Source organism: Galeopterus variegatus, unplaced genomic scaffold (genome assembly GCF_000696425.1).
Source record: "Galeopterus variegatus unplaced genomic scaffold, G_variegatus-3.0.2 Scaffold3143, whole genome shotgun sequence".
Classification (NCBI taxonomy): domain Eukaryota; kingdom Metazoa; phylum Chordata; class Mammalia; order Dermoptera; family Cynocephalidae; genus Galeopterus; species Galeopterus variegatus.
The window spans coordinates 197,158-214,229 of NW_007729254.1; the positions used below are offsets into that span (position 1 = coordinate 197,158).

The 17,072-nt window shown below is 33.9% G+C and overlaps 1 protein-coding gene across 2 annotated transcripts in view; it reads right to left on the bottom strand.

The window, feature by feature from the left end:
- Positions 1-17,072, bottom strand: part of TBC1D15 (TBC1 domain family, member 15) — a 64,174-nt gene that overhangs the window by 15,316 nt on the left and 31,786 nt on the right. For both annotated transcript variants that reach the window (XM_008584081.1, XM_008584082.1), the window contains exons 6-11: positions 12,596-12,698; positions 11,117-11,314; positions 9,598-9,726; positions 8,969-9,072; positions 7,513-7,607; positions 881-997 (exon numbers count right to left, since the gene is read on the bottom strand). In XM_008584081.1, the coding sequence (XP_008582303.1) occupies positions 881-997; positions 7,513-7,607; positions 8,969-9,072; positions 9,598-9,726; positions 11,117-11,314; positions 12,596-12,698 (746 nt within the window). The remainder of the gene's footprint in view (positions 1-880; positions 998-7,512; positions 7,608-8,968; positions 9,073-9,597; positions 9,727-11,116; positions 11,315-12,595; positions 12,699-17,072) is intronic.

Consider the following 17,072-nt stretch of genomic DNA (forward strand, 5'->3'; position numbering starts at 1 on the left):
TGGCTGGGCGAGGTGCGGGCGCAGCACCGAGGTTTGCGATCCCGTTGCCAGTCCCCGGTCCGGTACGGGCACGACACTGAGGGTTGCGATACGTTGCCGGACACGAAAAAAGACAAAAAGGAAAAAAAAGAAAAAAAAAAAAAAAGAAAGAAAAAAAAAGAATATCAAACAATGATTCTCAGATTTTCTCAGCTCACGGCACCCTTAAGATCTTGGTAAATTTTTTCCAAGGCACTCCTAGTCTCAAAGAAATAACAGCTCCATTTATTAGTTAGGTCTAAACAACTTAATATGTATTTATGTCCTATGAACTTAGCACTTGTTGAGCACTATACTACTTCTTAAGCTTGGAATTCAACTGGATACCACCATCCTCATTTCCTGTTCCTCATTTATTTTCACACAGTATTTTGCTTTGCAAATATCCAGCTTTGCAAAGATATGACCTAAATGAAATAAATGTAATGATCTAATGTTAAAAGAGCATCACCTAACAACACCAAAGTCAAGGGTTTGGATCCCCATACCATCCAGCCACCAAAATAGTAATAATAATTAGTATTAATAATAAAAACAACAGAAACAATAATAATTGCTAAAACCCTTAACAAATGCTAGTAGTTAGAGCAGTATCCTACACACGTTACTATAATTCTCCCCCAAATTAGAAATTTCCCATGGTGCCCCTGTGAGTTTGCTGTAGCAATCCAAGGCTCCTCACTTGGGAACCATAACATTATATGTCTCCAATTCCTATGGAACAACCCTTATAAAAAGTAGACCACAGAGCTATTACCTATGTCTAACTGGTTAATAAATTTCAATTCTAAAGTAAATATATATTAATCTTTTAAAATTAGGACTTTAGAAGAGAACTTACCTAAATCAAAATCATACATACAGTAGGTCATCAAAATGTCATGAAGCAAAATCAACCCTGGATTATCTTGGCCTTCATAAAACTTGTTTGTTCGATCTGTTCTGTTAACATCTTTTTCTGAAGAGCAAAATTATCATGTTTGAAAACCTTTTGAAAAATAGATTCTTATAAAGCTCACATTTTCTAAGTACAGAATTATTTTTCCTGCTATTAATTTCACTCTCTTGACAAGCTTTATTTAATGAAAGAAAAAACTCATCAAAGTCCATTTCAAATATGCAATAAAGTAACATTTCGGAACTTTTTCAAAAATCAGTCCACCTCCTAATGCGTAGATCTTAAAATATTTTTCAGGGCCGGCCCGGTGGCGCACTGGATAAGTGCGCCGCTTGGGAAGCGCGGCGGCGCTCCCGCCCGAGGGTTCGGATCCCACATACGGACCGGTTCCCGCTCACTGGCTGAGCGAGGCACGGGGGCAACACCGAGGGTTGCGATCCCATTGCCAGTCCCCGGTCCGGTATGGGGGCGACACTGAGGGTTTAGATCCGTTGCCGGACACGGAAAAAGACAAAAGACAAAAAAATATATATATATATATATTTTTCAATTTTTACCTAAACATAGAAACCTTTTAATTGTAGATCCGTTGCCGGACACGGAAAAAGACAAAAGACAAAAAAAAATATATATATATATATATTTTTCAATTTTTACCTAAACATAGAAACCTTTTAATTGGATAGCAGGAAACATTTTCAGTCAATTAAAAGAAACACTAAATAATAATTCACATTAGTTAGCAGTAAAAATGCCAGTCATTAATGCATGTGATATAGGTAGTAGTACCTGAAAACAGTAATTTTAAAATGCTACTATCCAATCAAGCATAATCGAAGAGATTTGTTCCATTCATAATTGCTTCATTATCAACTTATTTGTCATGTTCCACAATGACCTTTAGGATAAATTACTTCCTTATTTTCATATGTACACCATCCAGTTTGGATTTTATTATAAGCAATTTATTTTAATTTTATAAAAATTAGAATCCACACTTTGCTGGAAATGACTTCATGATACTAAAAACAGATTTGGAAAAATCACCATGAGTGATTGACAATTCGATTCACAAACACTGATGCCTATTAAGTGCATCTTGTTGTGAAAGACCTTACAGCTAAAGAGGCATTGCCCAAACTTGGATCCCTCAGTAAATTAGGAAGAAATCATTTAAATAAACTCGAAATGATTACTCTATAAAGAATTCTATTTAAAAGCCATAACTGCCCTACCCTGTGTTAAACTGAATAATTTGAAAACTTTCTCCAAGCTCTTTACAAAGAGACAGGATGGTATTTTACAAAGGAATAGAATCTAACAATGTCATGATACAAGTCATGGTTGATGACATGAGTTTATATTATATAAAGACATTTTAAAAAATTATTAGAACAATATTCTAGCTTTCTGTTAAAACATACTACATTTGATTTTTAAAAAGCAAGCATATATCTATAGAATTGTAGATATATTACTCAAATAAGTAAGCAAAAGCAGTATCAAAAAACGCTCTAAATATAAAATTTCCATTAAAAATGTCAAAATGTTTCTTTTTTATTTCATAGTTCATAAAGATGTACCCTAATAAGTTAATTTCTTTATTAACTTAAGCACAATTTACATAGTCATAATGCCAATATAGAATATGTCCCTTAATAGGTATTTTAAACATGGTAAAAAGTTGCTTGGACCCTCATAAACAATCAGTATTTCTTCTTGTGCAGATATTTAGTAATGACAAGCTATGCACAAAACAGAAAAGGAATCAACAATGATGTTTTACACAGTAAGTATTTCTAGAAAGAAAATGAGTACTTAAGTTAAAAAAAGCCATAGTTAAATCCAACTCTCCATCTAAAAGGCTAAAGAAAAAAACACCATGGTGACGCCATTTAATATTTACCATCATTTTTTGGCTACCCCCCTGCAAAAAAAAAAAAAACCACTTCCATGATATGATTGCAGCTACGACCAGCCCTTTCTCTTGTGCATGAGATCCATTCCCTATTGGCTACCAAAGGACTCTAGTAATCCTTACCTAGTTACTCCAGTAATTCTTGTCTCCCTCTCTAGTTTCATCACTAACTCCCCCTCTCTTCTGGACCATTCCCATAGCATTCGACCATACTGTTGTTTCTTTCATCATCACAAAAATATTTCTTCACCTTACCTTTCCCTCTAACTGCTGCCCCATTTTCTCTTCATCTGTTTAGAACAAAACTCCTTGAAAGAACTGTACATACTGTCTCCAAGTCCTCTTTCCATTCTCTCTTGAACTTGCTCTAATCAGATTGTCACACTTACCAATCCACCAAAATTCCTTTTTTTTTTTTTTTCTGACCAGTAAGGGGATCGCAACCCTCGGCACGGTGTTGTCTACACCATGCTCAACCAGTGAGCACACCGGCCATCCCCATATAGAATCCGAACCCGTGGCCTGGGCGCTAACAGCACTGCACTCACCCGAGTGAGCCACGGGGCCGGCCCCACCAAAATTCCTCTTTAATCAAAATCTCCAGTGATCTCCTCATTACTCTATGCAATGGTCAATTCAAGTCTTTATCTTAATATCTCAGTAACTCTTTCTTGAAATACTTTCTTTACTTATCTTTTAGGATATCAAACTCTCATATCTTCCCTCTTATTCTCTGCCTCTTTTCCCAGTCTCCTTTGCTGATTTCTCCTAATTTTTCCTACTTATAAATTAAAGTGTCTCAGGGCTTAGTTCTTGGACCCCTCCTTTCTAATTGTATTTCTAACTGTGTTTTTCTAACTATTTTCTTGGCAATTCCATCTATTTTCATAATTCATATTATGAAACGACCCCTAAATTTATCTCCAACCCCATATCTGCCATGAATCCCACTCTATATATCCACTTCCTACTCTACATTAACTTGTGCATATCCAATAGGCATCTCGAAATTTATGCCCAAAATTAAATTCTAAATATTCCCTTCCAAATTTACTTCTCTCATAGTTTTTCCCATCTTAGTAAAAAACAGCAACTTCATTCCTCCAGTTGCTCACCCTAAAAACACCAGTCATCCTTAAGTGTTTGCTTTCCTTATCTGACACTAATGCATCATTTAAATGTTTCAAAACACATATAGAAACCAACATTCAGATCTCCCACCCAACTCATTCTACTGCCCACCCTGCTTAATCCATCCCAGCCACATTGGTCTCCTTGCTCTTCTTCAAACATGCAGAGGTCCTGAAGCAGAAACAAGTCTAGACCTCACTGTTCCCCTCTGCACAGAATGCCCTTCACTCAGATAATTGCATGGAACACATTCCCTGCTTTGCTAAGTCTCTATTCAAATCTCACCCACTCACTTGATAGACCCTTAGATCAAGAAATCATCATTTCTCACTTGGATTATTTTTTATAGCAATACCCTCAAATGGTCTTTCTCCTTCCAACCCTGCCCACCTACAACTATTCTCCAGACAGCAGCCAAAGTGATTTGTTAAAACGTTAAGTCAGATCATGCTACTCTTCTGCCCAAAATCCTCCAGTGGTTTCCCATCTCAGAGTAAAAGCCCAAGTCTTTACGATGACCTACAAGGTTCTATGTGATCTGCATCTAATCCTCCACCATTTCCTCTCTGACCTCATAAGTTTCTATACTCTACCTCCAACTCATTTCAGTCATACTTGCTTCAAATACACAAAAGTCCTGGAGTGAGAACAAACCTAACACATGTTGTTTCTTCCGGCTTGGAACGCCTTTCACCTGTATACCTACATAGCTCACCCTTCCCCTTTTCCAAGTTTCTACTTGAATACTAGTTTCTCAGTAAAAGCCTTCCCTGTTTGTCCAAGTTAAAACTGCAACATCGAACACAAACTTCCTAACACTCCTCCTTGCTGTAGTTTTCTATTTAGCACTTACCACTAACATACCACATATGTTACTTACTTATCTTGTTTACTGTCTGTTCTTCCCCACAGGAATGGAAGCTCCTTGAGGGCAAGAATTTTGCCTGTTTTGTTCACTGATGAATCCCCAATACCTAGAGGAAAGCCTAGTACATAATAGGCACTAAGTAAATATTTATTGAATGAATGTATGAATGAAAGCTTAAAATAATCAATGTGATTTTCAAAAAGATTCCCTGGTGATTCTTATGTGCAGCCAAGGTTAGAAACCACTGCTCTAAAGACTAGGATTCTGGACCTTCTAAACTGTCTCGTTTTTTCACTTGGGCGACATCATCTATTCACATGGATATTTATACTGATAATATCCCAGTTTATATTTCCTATTAGACTACTCCAAACTATTCAACTAGCTACCTGACATTCCATTTGTAAGTCTCATCTTAAAGTGTATATATATCTAACAATGAATTCAATTTGGCCTTATCCCACTTTCCTCATCTCAGTAAGTGGCACCACCAATCACCCAATTTCTCAAGTCAAAAAACTGAGTCCTATTCTTGATTTCTCTTTCCCCTTCACATCCCACATTTAATACAGCAGAATGTCTTACCAATTCTATAACTAAACCCATCTACTTCTCTACATCTTTAAACCCATCTCTAACTTTAAACCCATCTACTTCTCTACATCTCCACTACCACCACCTCTTGCTTGGACTTCCACTTTCTACCAACTGGTCTCCCTATTCCTACTCTTATCTTGATTCAATCCATTTCCACACAGCAGCAAAAATGATTTTAAAATATAATTAAAATGTTCCATAGTTTCTCATCATACTTGAAGTAAAATCCAACTTCTTGGCATGATCTACAAGGCCTACAGCTTACTGCGTAGTTTTGTTTTTGACAAAGTGAATTTATACCCCCAAAAAAGCTTTTCGTAATCATTCCCAAAAAATACTTTTGGTAAATATATTACAGAAAAAGAATATAATACGTTTAACACTAACATATTATATATATATTTCTACTGGTATAGAGCATGATATTGTTGAAAGGCCACTGAATTAAGAATTAGATCTGAGTATGAATGAGTCTGGGCTATAGAACTGGAGAGATGGTTTAAAACAATTTATTGACCTTCTCTGAGCTTCAATTTTAGTATTTGCTAAAAATTGGCAAATTGGACTAAAGTATGGCTGAATTCAAATTATATTATGGGAATTTAAAATATCTAAATTTTCCTACCAGTCTCCTGGAAAGAGTGAGAATAGGACCGAAGAAAGGTTGAGAAGATCAGAGTCATCGTACTGTTGCCTGATATAAAGGGAAGAGGATATGGCATTTGGAAAGAAAAGGCTTAAATATAGGCTTAATATAGGATTGGTTGACCTCTAAGATCCTTTTCAGCTTGAATATTTTATGGACAGGCAGGAAAAAAAAAAACAGAGTCCATTATCATTTTTTCTACTGAAAATGAAAATAGCAGGGGGCTTCAGTTGGAAACTTTAGATAACTCCATGAGTCAGGACCCCCAACATTTTTCTTAATGAGAGGAAGGACAGAATTTTATTCTGGTATAAGTTGTTTTTCAATCAAAAGTACTATTGCCAAAAAGATCTCGGCACCTGTTGCTATGTCTACAAAAGCTACCAATCAATCTGTTATTGTTGGGCTTTCTAAATATAATTTAGAGAATTCTTTTTTCCACAGGAGGGTGGGGGTGGCTGTGGTCATGATGATAACACATCCCTCTAGCTTTCTTTATGTAGCTGCAGATATACAAATCCAAACACAACAAAATAATTTCAATAATAATTTCCACCACTATCCAAAGCTATCCTAAAATTATATAGACACATGTAATAAGATAATCAAGAACATTAAAACTGGGCTCTGCATTTAATCATGTGACAAGTCATTTATGCTCTCAGTGCTAGTTTTCTCATCTGTAAAATGGAGATTATGAATTAAGACTTGGCAGCAGACACGTACAGGAGTAACTATACACCCTAACTTATTATACGAACCCGGTCTTTATCATAAGAGTCAGACAACCCAGTACTGACTATTTGGAAATAAGTCTAATGCTTTTATGATAGAATTCTAGCAAGCATCTTTTTAGAGATCCGTTATTCCCAGGTGAATAATTATTCTCTTTTCAAATACTAACAAAAATTTACTATTTAGTCATTTATGTCGTTAAAAAAAAATGAATATATATTTAAAAGTCTATAGGGATATAAACCGAAGCCTATTAACCATAATTATCTCAGGGTGACAAAAACAACACTAATTTTTATTTTCTTCTTTATGTTCACCTATACTTTCTAATTTTTCTGTAATAAACAGAAATTGCTTTCACAATTAGGAAGAAAATAGTGAAAGGTTTTTTTAAGTGAAATTAATTCAAACAAACAAATGAAGTTAAACAAGCTTTTTCTTAATTCACATTTTGGAACTGAAAGTTAAATAAATCACTACTTATAAATACACTGACTGAATTCATATACCTATTGAAAGAGGAACAACCAAGAACATTAAACACACACTCCAATGTATTTTCCAATTCTGATTTCTCTTTTGAGCCCTAATGCTGTAACATGTATCTCTTCTTTAATTTTATTAAAACTTCAATGTAAACCCCTCTCTTGCATTTCCAAAGTTGTTAAGAAAAAAATTACCAATGAGACTTCTATAATCTCTTAACCTCGAATTTCTCTTCTCTTGCTCCTCGCTGACAGATTTCCACTGTAGTTTCATCCTGAAGTATTCATCGCTATAGAAAACAATTTTATACCAAAGAAAGCTGTTTGAAAACTTTATTTTTAACATTGCTTAACTGGGTTTTCTATAAACAGTATATCAAAGCATTTATGATGCTAGTGGGATGAAAGTTTATAAACATGATAGTGAAATGTTTCACATTTTGACAGATGAGTGAAAACAAAAGAAAAAATAACCTTATACATGTCACAAAGCTGATGTAATAAACTTTGTTTTACTACTAGAATAATCTTAGGTACACTTTCAAGGAAACATTTACATCAACCATTAAAACCATTTATAAAATATTCTAGTCATTAAATATTTTAACCACTGAAGTCTCTGAATAATTATAAACACCAATCTAAATGATTTTTCTTATAAATGTGACATAAGAGTTCCCTTTTCAATCAGTTCATTACAGAAACTTACTAATGTGAAAATATCTTAGAAAAACTGGTAAAACATGTTGGAAAGAGAAAGAATTGTCAGAGAATTCGAACATCCACATAATGATTGAACGTAACTTTAAGTCAAAGACTAAACTGTCAACTGGGAACAAGAAGTGTACCTGGAAAGTTGGTTTGTGTTTCTTATCTTTCCAAATCTGAGAAATAACTTAAAATAGAAACACTCTTCTACAAAACAATGAAGGATCAGTTTATGCTACAAGAGCACCAGGAAAATAATTTAAAAGTAATTAACTTCAACAGCAAGCACACTTCTTGTGAGCCAATTTTATGATTCAATACTAAATTATAAAAATAAATCAAGATGAATAAAATATATTTTTAAATGTATAAATACTTATCTTTCAAGTATGCAAAAAGCTTGTACAAGGCTTGTACAAAGGAACTGAAATTTTTTTACCAACTATTTACATATTCACCAACCTAAGTGCAGTGAGATCCTTCTAATACGTGTTTCTGGTTTGAAATAATTACAGTGCTCATAATTTTTAAGTTAAAGTGATGAAAACAATCACAATAATATGTTGAACTTTTAGAAGGAGAGAACAGTACTGTGATTACTAGAGGTAGAAAGGGAAGGAGGAGGGGAGCGGAAAAGGGAGGGAGTAAATGAGCAATCAGTGAGAAATTGGTTAACAGACACAAAGAACGATTACATATTATAACAATAAATAAGCTAACTATCCTGATTTGACTGTCACACATTGTACACAACTACTAATAGTCAACTTTGTACCCCTCAAATATGTATAATCAATTATCCTTCAATTAAAAAAAGAAAAGAAAAGAAATTATTTTCTCATTCCCTAGTCTATTCCAAATCCTCACCTAGAAACCCTATACTAGTCTATATGGGTGGATTACCTTGCTTTCTTAGATGAACACACAAAAGGCCATTACTTACGTCTTTTGCTTTTGTAATTGAGTTCTTTCCTCCTTGGTACTGTCCCAAGGAAAATAACCCAGAAGAAATTTCCATGCTTGCTTTCTCAATGCATGACTAAGTCCCTGAAAGCATAAATATTAGTATACACATTAGTATAAAAAAAATGCAATACTGTACATTCACAAGATTTGCACATAAACAGGAAAACTAAACTTTAAGAGGTCGTTTTATACATAAAAATAGTTCAATTCAGTGAACACTATCTTGTTCCTTACTTCTAGATTCTGACGATGTAAGCAGTTGCCAGAAAGCTTAAACAATGCAGAGTATACAGCAGACTGTATAGCAGACAGTGGGACTGATGAGTCTTTCTAAGCCCAACCTTACCGGATAAGGTGAATACTACCGGGGTGCACAGTTCCTTCACATAACCCAAAGAATATCCTCCTCTAGGGTTAAGGCCATCCCCCAACCCCCAAGGACATCGTAAGTACCTCTGTCCACTCAATCCAGAACTCTTAAGGATCATTCATCAAAGAAATAAAGTTCATTCCTCTTCTAAAAAAATTTTTAAGTTAAAAAAACAATAACAAAAACTTGAATACTAGCAGTTTATAATACAATCCACGTTGGAGTGTTTAAATTACCCCTCTAAATATCATCTGCTTCATACTGTCTACATTTAAAATTCTTCCTTCAGAATCAATGTTCTTAGTCCATTCTTCCAGAGATACTGGCTCTCTCCTTTGAACAACAGGTCGTTCTCCCAAATCAATCTAAAATAAGAAGATATGGAATAACATGTACATCTTTAGCCAGTGAAATGAAAATATAGAAACTAAATCTTAAAATACCATTTTTCAAGCTGGCCTGTTAGCTTAATTGGCTAGAGCGTGGTGCTGATAACACCAAGGTCTAGGGTTTGATCCCTGCACTGGCCCCCCAAAATAAAAAATAAATAAGAAAAATTTAAAAAAACACTATTTTTCAGACATGAGTTCTAACATTTCTAATATCTTCCCTTATTTTCCAATGCTTAGTTTATGAACTATAGTGGTTAGCATTAGCATTACATACGCTTTCCCTCCTACTAAACCGAATAACTGGGTTACAAATTCAGAGACAGGAAATCCCATAATAAAAACATTTGTTATTTTTAAAAAATGTTCTTTCCTCTCTTGTATTTCAATCACATAAGTACAGAACATTCAACATGTAAATTCTATAAGAGATCCTTCAAACTAAATGCTATACTGTATTATTCAAAAAGTGAGAATATGTAATTATTCCATTAATCATACTCTAAAATCAGCTTTTCTTCCAAACTAAAGTTTATAATTCTCAGAACTGATTTATGACCCATTAGCCACACTTGCCATCTTCTACAGTTTTTATTCAATTAACAGATGTTGGTAATTTTATTTATTTTTCATGGAAAATTTGTATTATCTTTTAATTCTATTTTTCCATGAACTTTTTTTTTTGTTTGTTAAATTTTTATTTTGTCAATATACAATGTATATGATTATTATGGCCCATCACCGACACCTCCCTCCCTCCTCCCTCTCTCCCCTCCCCCCCAAGCAGATGTTGGTAATTTTAAAATACCATTTGCAAGACAAGCCCTTTAATTAAGTACTGCAATTTAAACATTTATAATATTCTAACTATGTGCAAGCCTAGAATTGTAGCAAATTCAAAAGTCTTGTTGAGTGTATATAAAGATTTGCCATAATTCAGGTCCAAAACCATCTTACTTAAAAAAGAAAAGATTCACATGAGAATGAAAGCCCTAAAGTAGTGCCCCAACTAGCTGCTTATGATGCCTACTGAGAAACATGCAAATTAGGAACAGAACTAAGAGGCAATAGGCAAGAATCACTCTTCAGTCACTGATACACAATCAATGAAACAACCAACCTGTTCATTATAATCAAAAAGTAATCAAAGAAAAGAGATTAATGAAGAGAAAGCATAAGAAAATAAATCAAGAAAGTGGTGGCAGGACAGGCAATAGTTGTTGGATATATTAATCAGCAAAAAGTTAAAACAATGGATTATGGGAAAGAGGCAGATAACACCAAAATAGACTTTCTATTTCTGCACATTCAGTACATGTTCTCTTGTTAAAATATAAGAGCTATATTAATGTAAATCTCTACTCACTCTTGTGATGACTTCAAATCCCGGTTCTTCTTGTTGGTTTATCTTTAGACCTGGAATAGCATCACTAAGAAAATCTGCCATTTCTGAAGGTGGTCGTTGATGTTCAGAGGGATCGCTGCCTCTCAAACTATCAAAAATGTAGTTTGTGACTTTGGAAAATCCTACCATAGTTGCTGTATAAGGATCCTTTTTAATTTTCTATGTAGTAGGAAGAAAAATATTAGCATTATTAATTCAAATAAATAAAATATCCCATGACAGGCAAAAAAGTTTTTTAAAAGGGGAGAAATCAGAACTAAAACAAAGTGTTCTAAGATTATCTTAAAAATTTTTTTCTTGGAAGAAAAATTTAAATTTTCTAAGCCAACCTTTTCATTTGGTTAAAATGGCAAGTTAAAGCTACTGATTGAATTGCAGATAAACAAACGATTGGCAGGCTTCATTCAATCTGCATACATCAGAAATATATGCAGCGCTTACTTTCCAGTGGTGAATGGCCCACAACAGCCTTCTTCTGTCTAGCAGTCCTGCCTTCACAAAAAAAAAAATTCTTGAAGTGCGCACCACCACACTAGTCTAACACAAAATATTTAATAGCTAAATTTAAAAGCTCATGATATTTACACACTACCTGACATTTTAACCTAATCATATTAATAGTAAATCAAGGCAACAAGGATAATCTGTCCTGGAACAGTGCTGTCCTGGAAAACAGCAAAAGGTTATTCTATTGTTAAGTCCTAGGGTTACTTCTGAAGCCCAAACTGCCTGCTCATTCATATTCAGCAAAAATCATTACTTATTAAATAATAAGAAAAATTATCCCCTCAATTTTTATTTAAAACAGTATTTAGGTCTCTTGTCCTCCTTCCTAAAAAGCTACCCTTTATCTTGTTAATCTTTATATCTTTAAAACCAAGAAGAGTATCTGGGACACAGTAAGCATTCAAACATTTTTTAAATGAATAAACAACCGTCTCATTAATTTACAAAGTAATCTAAGTGAAAATGAACTAACTTTATTTCTGCCTGTGTTAAGTGTATACTCTTAGCCTAATGCAAGAACATACCCAAATACTTTTAGAGGAATTAGATTATCATGACCCCAAAACAATCTACTTGAAGATAAAAATTCAAACCAGATTTTTACCTAAATACATCATTAATGAATTCAAAGTAGCTTACCCTGTGACCTTTCAACTAATCAAAGAAAGCAATGATAATAAAAATCTACTGGTGCCCAATTTTACCATTGTGATAAAAATTGCCTTAAGAATAAATAAGAACCAAGGAAGCATCTAGTCTTGCAAATAAAATGGAACATACTATTATTTCTATAAAATTAAATAGAATGGTTACACAAAGATTACATATCCCTACCTCATTCTGTGTACTCTCTGAGAAGGTGAGAAGTAGGGGGTATATAACATAATGGACTCAAATTAATAGATTCATACAGGATAGACATAAGTAACGTACTTGTATTAAACCATATGCTGGTTCATCCAGAAGATTTTCAAAAGACTGTGAAAGACTCTTATTTTGACAATTCACAAGAAGTGTTCTTTTATCCTGTGGAGATCTGTAATAAAAAGAGGGATTTGTAGAAAATATTAGTATACTGCATCAATTACTACCCAATTACTAATGCTTAGTAACTTTTCCTGAGGGAAAAAAACTTTTTAATGCCCAATTCTAGAATAGCTTTCCATTAATACATTAACAAATATTTAGTAAGTATTTTATGTGAGCTCTAAAACTACATGAAACATGAAATACTAAATTAACAAATACTAAATTAATAAATTTTATATAACAACTGAAAGGGGCTGGCTGGTTAGCTCAGTTGATTAGAACATGGTGCCAACAACACCAATATCCAAGGGTTCAATCCCTGTACCAGACAGCCACCAAAAAAAAAAAAAAGAACAAAAAAAACCCCACAGAAATATAAAATGCATTTTTATTCTAGGAAAAGCCAAGAAGAGTAAATTGTAAGGAACCCAAATTATTTTTTTAGAATTACAGTAGAAAAGCCTTAGAATATATCTGCCTTTATTATCATAAAAACTAAAGAAAGCCAAAACACATTTTAGTATTCATCAGTATATAGTATACAATATGTATAATATAGGAAAACATGTCTTATTTTGAAACAGTTTCCAACTTCATTCTACGACTTGGTAGTACAGTACTATAATCTAACATGTTAAAAATAAAAGGTACAATACATTCATTACTTGGTAAGGATCATTAATCATGCTAACCATAATTATAAACATACACATATGAACATATTTAATAAAGATTATTATGTATGGTTCAGGTAATATTATATTTTTAGTGCTCGCTTATTAAACTCTAGAAGCAAGTCTCACCACATTTCTTAATAACTACAGAATAAGTAAAATGCTTTCCAAATAGACATCTAATTTCCAGTAATCACACAAATTATCCAGTCTTTTTTCTATTCAGTAAGTTTTATGACTTAGTCAGTTGTAATAAATCTACAACTTCTCTGAATTTAAAATGAAAATTAAATGTGTTATTTTGCTGCTATAACACATTATAATAAATATTTGAGATAAGATCTTTAATAACAGTTATCTCTCCTCAATTCTAACATAACAGGATACAATAGTAATGCTAGAGGGAATATGAAATCCAAAACAGCATCTTATTCTTATAGAGCCAGAAAAAGCATTAGTTCTACAAAAAATACTTAATAAGACTCTTGGCTTTTTGAGAGAAACTGATATTGAGTCACTTGACATAGGAAAAAAATAATACTTTTTAAAACATTCAATTTTCATTAAATTGCATTTTTCTGAACATTTTGGGGGACAGTGTTTAATATGAACAACTACAGATTCTCACAAAGTACTTTTTTTTTAATGGTAGATCAACTTTTAAATGTAGCATCAAAAAAGGGAAATAGCTAATAAAGGAACGATTTTTTTTCCTAGCACAGTGCTGCTGGCTCAATGGTTATTTCGTTTCTAACAATAAATTAAGTAAACTATTTCCTTAAAATTCAAATTAAAATGATATAAAAATCAAAACACTGCCTATACATGCAGAGGGGAACAAATATGCAACCTTCAGCTATTCAGCCTCAGATAATTCAACAACTCCATATCTAAAACAGTGACTACTAAACCAGAGTTGGAAAGAAGAAATGACTACCTTACCAACAAGCAACCATGAATACTTTTCTTAAAAGGGACGGTTTCATTTAGATACCTAATACTCTGTGATAAGGGGTGGGGGGAGATCTCGGAAGAGGAAAGAGATGAAGACATTTAAGAACTGACTGCCCTGAAAGAAATCAACAAAACACACATAAAAAACTACCTCAGTCAAGGGACAAGTAATATACTGCTATTGCAGAGCTCACCAAGAGGAGGATTGCCATTCCAGAATATTATTACAATGCTTCCACCTGCCAGGTCACCATACTGACTAAATCTATAAATATGTATTTTGGGAAATTGATCTCTCATGCAAACATTATTCAAGACTTCCAAACTCACTGCAGGAGTAACATGAACTTTTAATGATGTTAACACCAGCAACTCTATTAGAGCCTACTAAGGAGTTTAAAGAAACTCATGGTCTAACATTCCAACTACGGAAGCATATCTCCTGAAAATTCTGAAGTATTTCCCAGGCTTTGGAGTGAGCCTCTCCCAAAGACCTCAGAATAAATTCAAAAATTGTAAGTTGAACAATGTTTGTGCACTGAGATGCAGCAGTAACTATTTTATACCACGACTGAGAATGCCCAATATGTAAAGCTAAATAAATATATAAAATCGCATTGCAAAGGATATCAATCAAAAATATGAATAAAAAAGAAAAATACAGAATATTTACAATAACAAAATTTTATATCTAAAACTTAATCTTGTAAACAGTTGGTGCTGTATGATGATACAACCAATGTGGCACAACATAATTGGGAAATGGGAACACTTATTTTCAGCCTAGAGGATGGAGGTGTCTGTATTTCAAAATATATGATGCACTGTTCTTATACATTTCAGACCATTCATGGGGGCAAAAAGTGAACTGCCCCCCAGTGCTACAGGAGAATACACAAAGAAGTAGCTGACATTAGGGTAGTAGCTTTTGAAATGTCACTTCAGACAACTATCTTCTTCCTCAAAAAGAACGGCCACATTCTGGTAAATCATAAACTTAATGATTAAGCCTACTCAGAAGAGAACAAAGTGTAGGGAGTTTACTCCCCTCTGCTAGCTTTCTCTCTCTGGCCAGGTCATTAAAGATTGCAATCAATCACTTATGCTCACATCTCCTCCCACTTTATCCTCCCCTTATTGATTTCATTCTCTCCCAAAGTTTCAATTACTATAGCACACAGAAAAACTTACATATTATCCTATTACATGCTCTTATAGTACCATATATGTCTTATTCAGAGCACTTATTACAGCTAAAATTTTACATTTATTTAACTGATGTTTGTCTCCTCTCAATACTACAAAGTTGAGGAAGGCAGGGGCCATATCTTTTTTGGATCATTGCTATCTTTCCAGCATGAAGCACTGCTACGTCTAAGACATAGTAGGTCCTCAAAAAAACAAAACAAAACACTTGTTGAAAAAAAAAAAAGACATGTAGGAAGGAACCATTCTCATGGCTTCATGTTTCCAAAGGAAATAAGCACTTCTAAAGAAACTTTTCTTCCCATGAACTTTTTTATCTGCTGACATCAAGAGAGAGTAAGGTGCATGCCCAGCATAACCTCTTCCAGGCTCTTTCCTTCTCGTGGATCTGTCCGCCAACAGAGAAGGTGTTTTCATTCCACTCTCATTCACATCATAAATGGTCTGTCCTCACTACAGAGGCCTGTGGCTGTCTGGTACTGACAATAAGTGGATGAGTTCAAAACTAATTTGGGGTGAATTATTATTCCACATGTCTAAGCCTCACTAATAATGGTATTTTTATCACCATTTATTTCTCATTTTTATTTCTCATTTTACAAATTCACAAAAGGAAACAAGGTTTCACTTACTACCTCATTAAAACATCACCAACACACATTCAAGGTACACATACCCCTATACCTGCCTACATGGTAGTTGACTCTCCCTGAACCCATCCAAGATAGAAAACTACCTCCTAAACTAAAAACTGTCTCCTGACTTCTCTTTGAAGTCATGTAAAACAAATCTACAATTTATTTCCCATAATAAACCTTTCAAAATTGTAAAATTGATAATGATCATACCATTTATTCATTCACTAACATTTACTGTGCATCTATTATGTACCAGGCACTGTGACTAGGAACTAGAAAGAAAACTTAAACAAGTTAGATGCAATCTTTAAACAAGTTAGATGCAATCTCTGTCCTTACGAAGCTTACATTCTACACTAAAACACAAAAGTAAACAGACAAAATTATTTTACACTGTTAAGTGCCATGAAGGAAGCAAAGAAAGTAATGAGATCATTACATAAGGAGAAGGAGCTGAGGTAGGAATCCACATTAGATGGGAGAGGGGGCATCCAGGAAAGCCTCTCTGAGGAAGTTACATTAAACTGAGACCTCAGGGATCAGAATGAGAGGAAAATATTCCAAGCAGAAGAAACAATATATGTAAAAGACCTAAGACAAGAAAGAGTTTAAAAGGTCTTAGGAAATTAAAGAAAACCATGTGACTAGAATGTAGAAGAGAACAGCATGAGATGAGGTTTAAGAGATAAACAGAATTAAGTAGGGCAGGCCCTCATTGACCATGTAAGAAGTTTAGACTTTAGTTAAAGTTGCACTGAGACTCCTCTTCTTCAAGTTAAACTCATCCATCCTTCAAATATTTTTCATAAGACCAATTTGATCCCTCTACTTAAACTAGTTATCTCTTCAGTGCATTACAGATAGTATAGCACATTTAAAATGCAGTGCTTAAAACTAAGCCTACTTCTC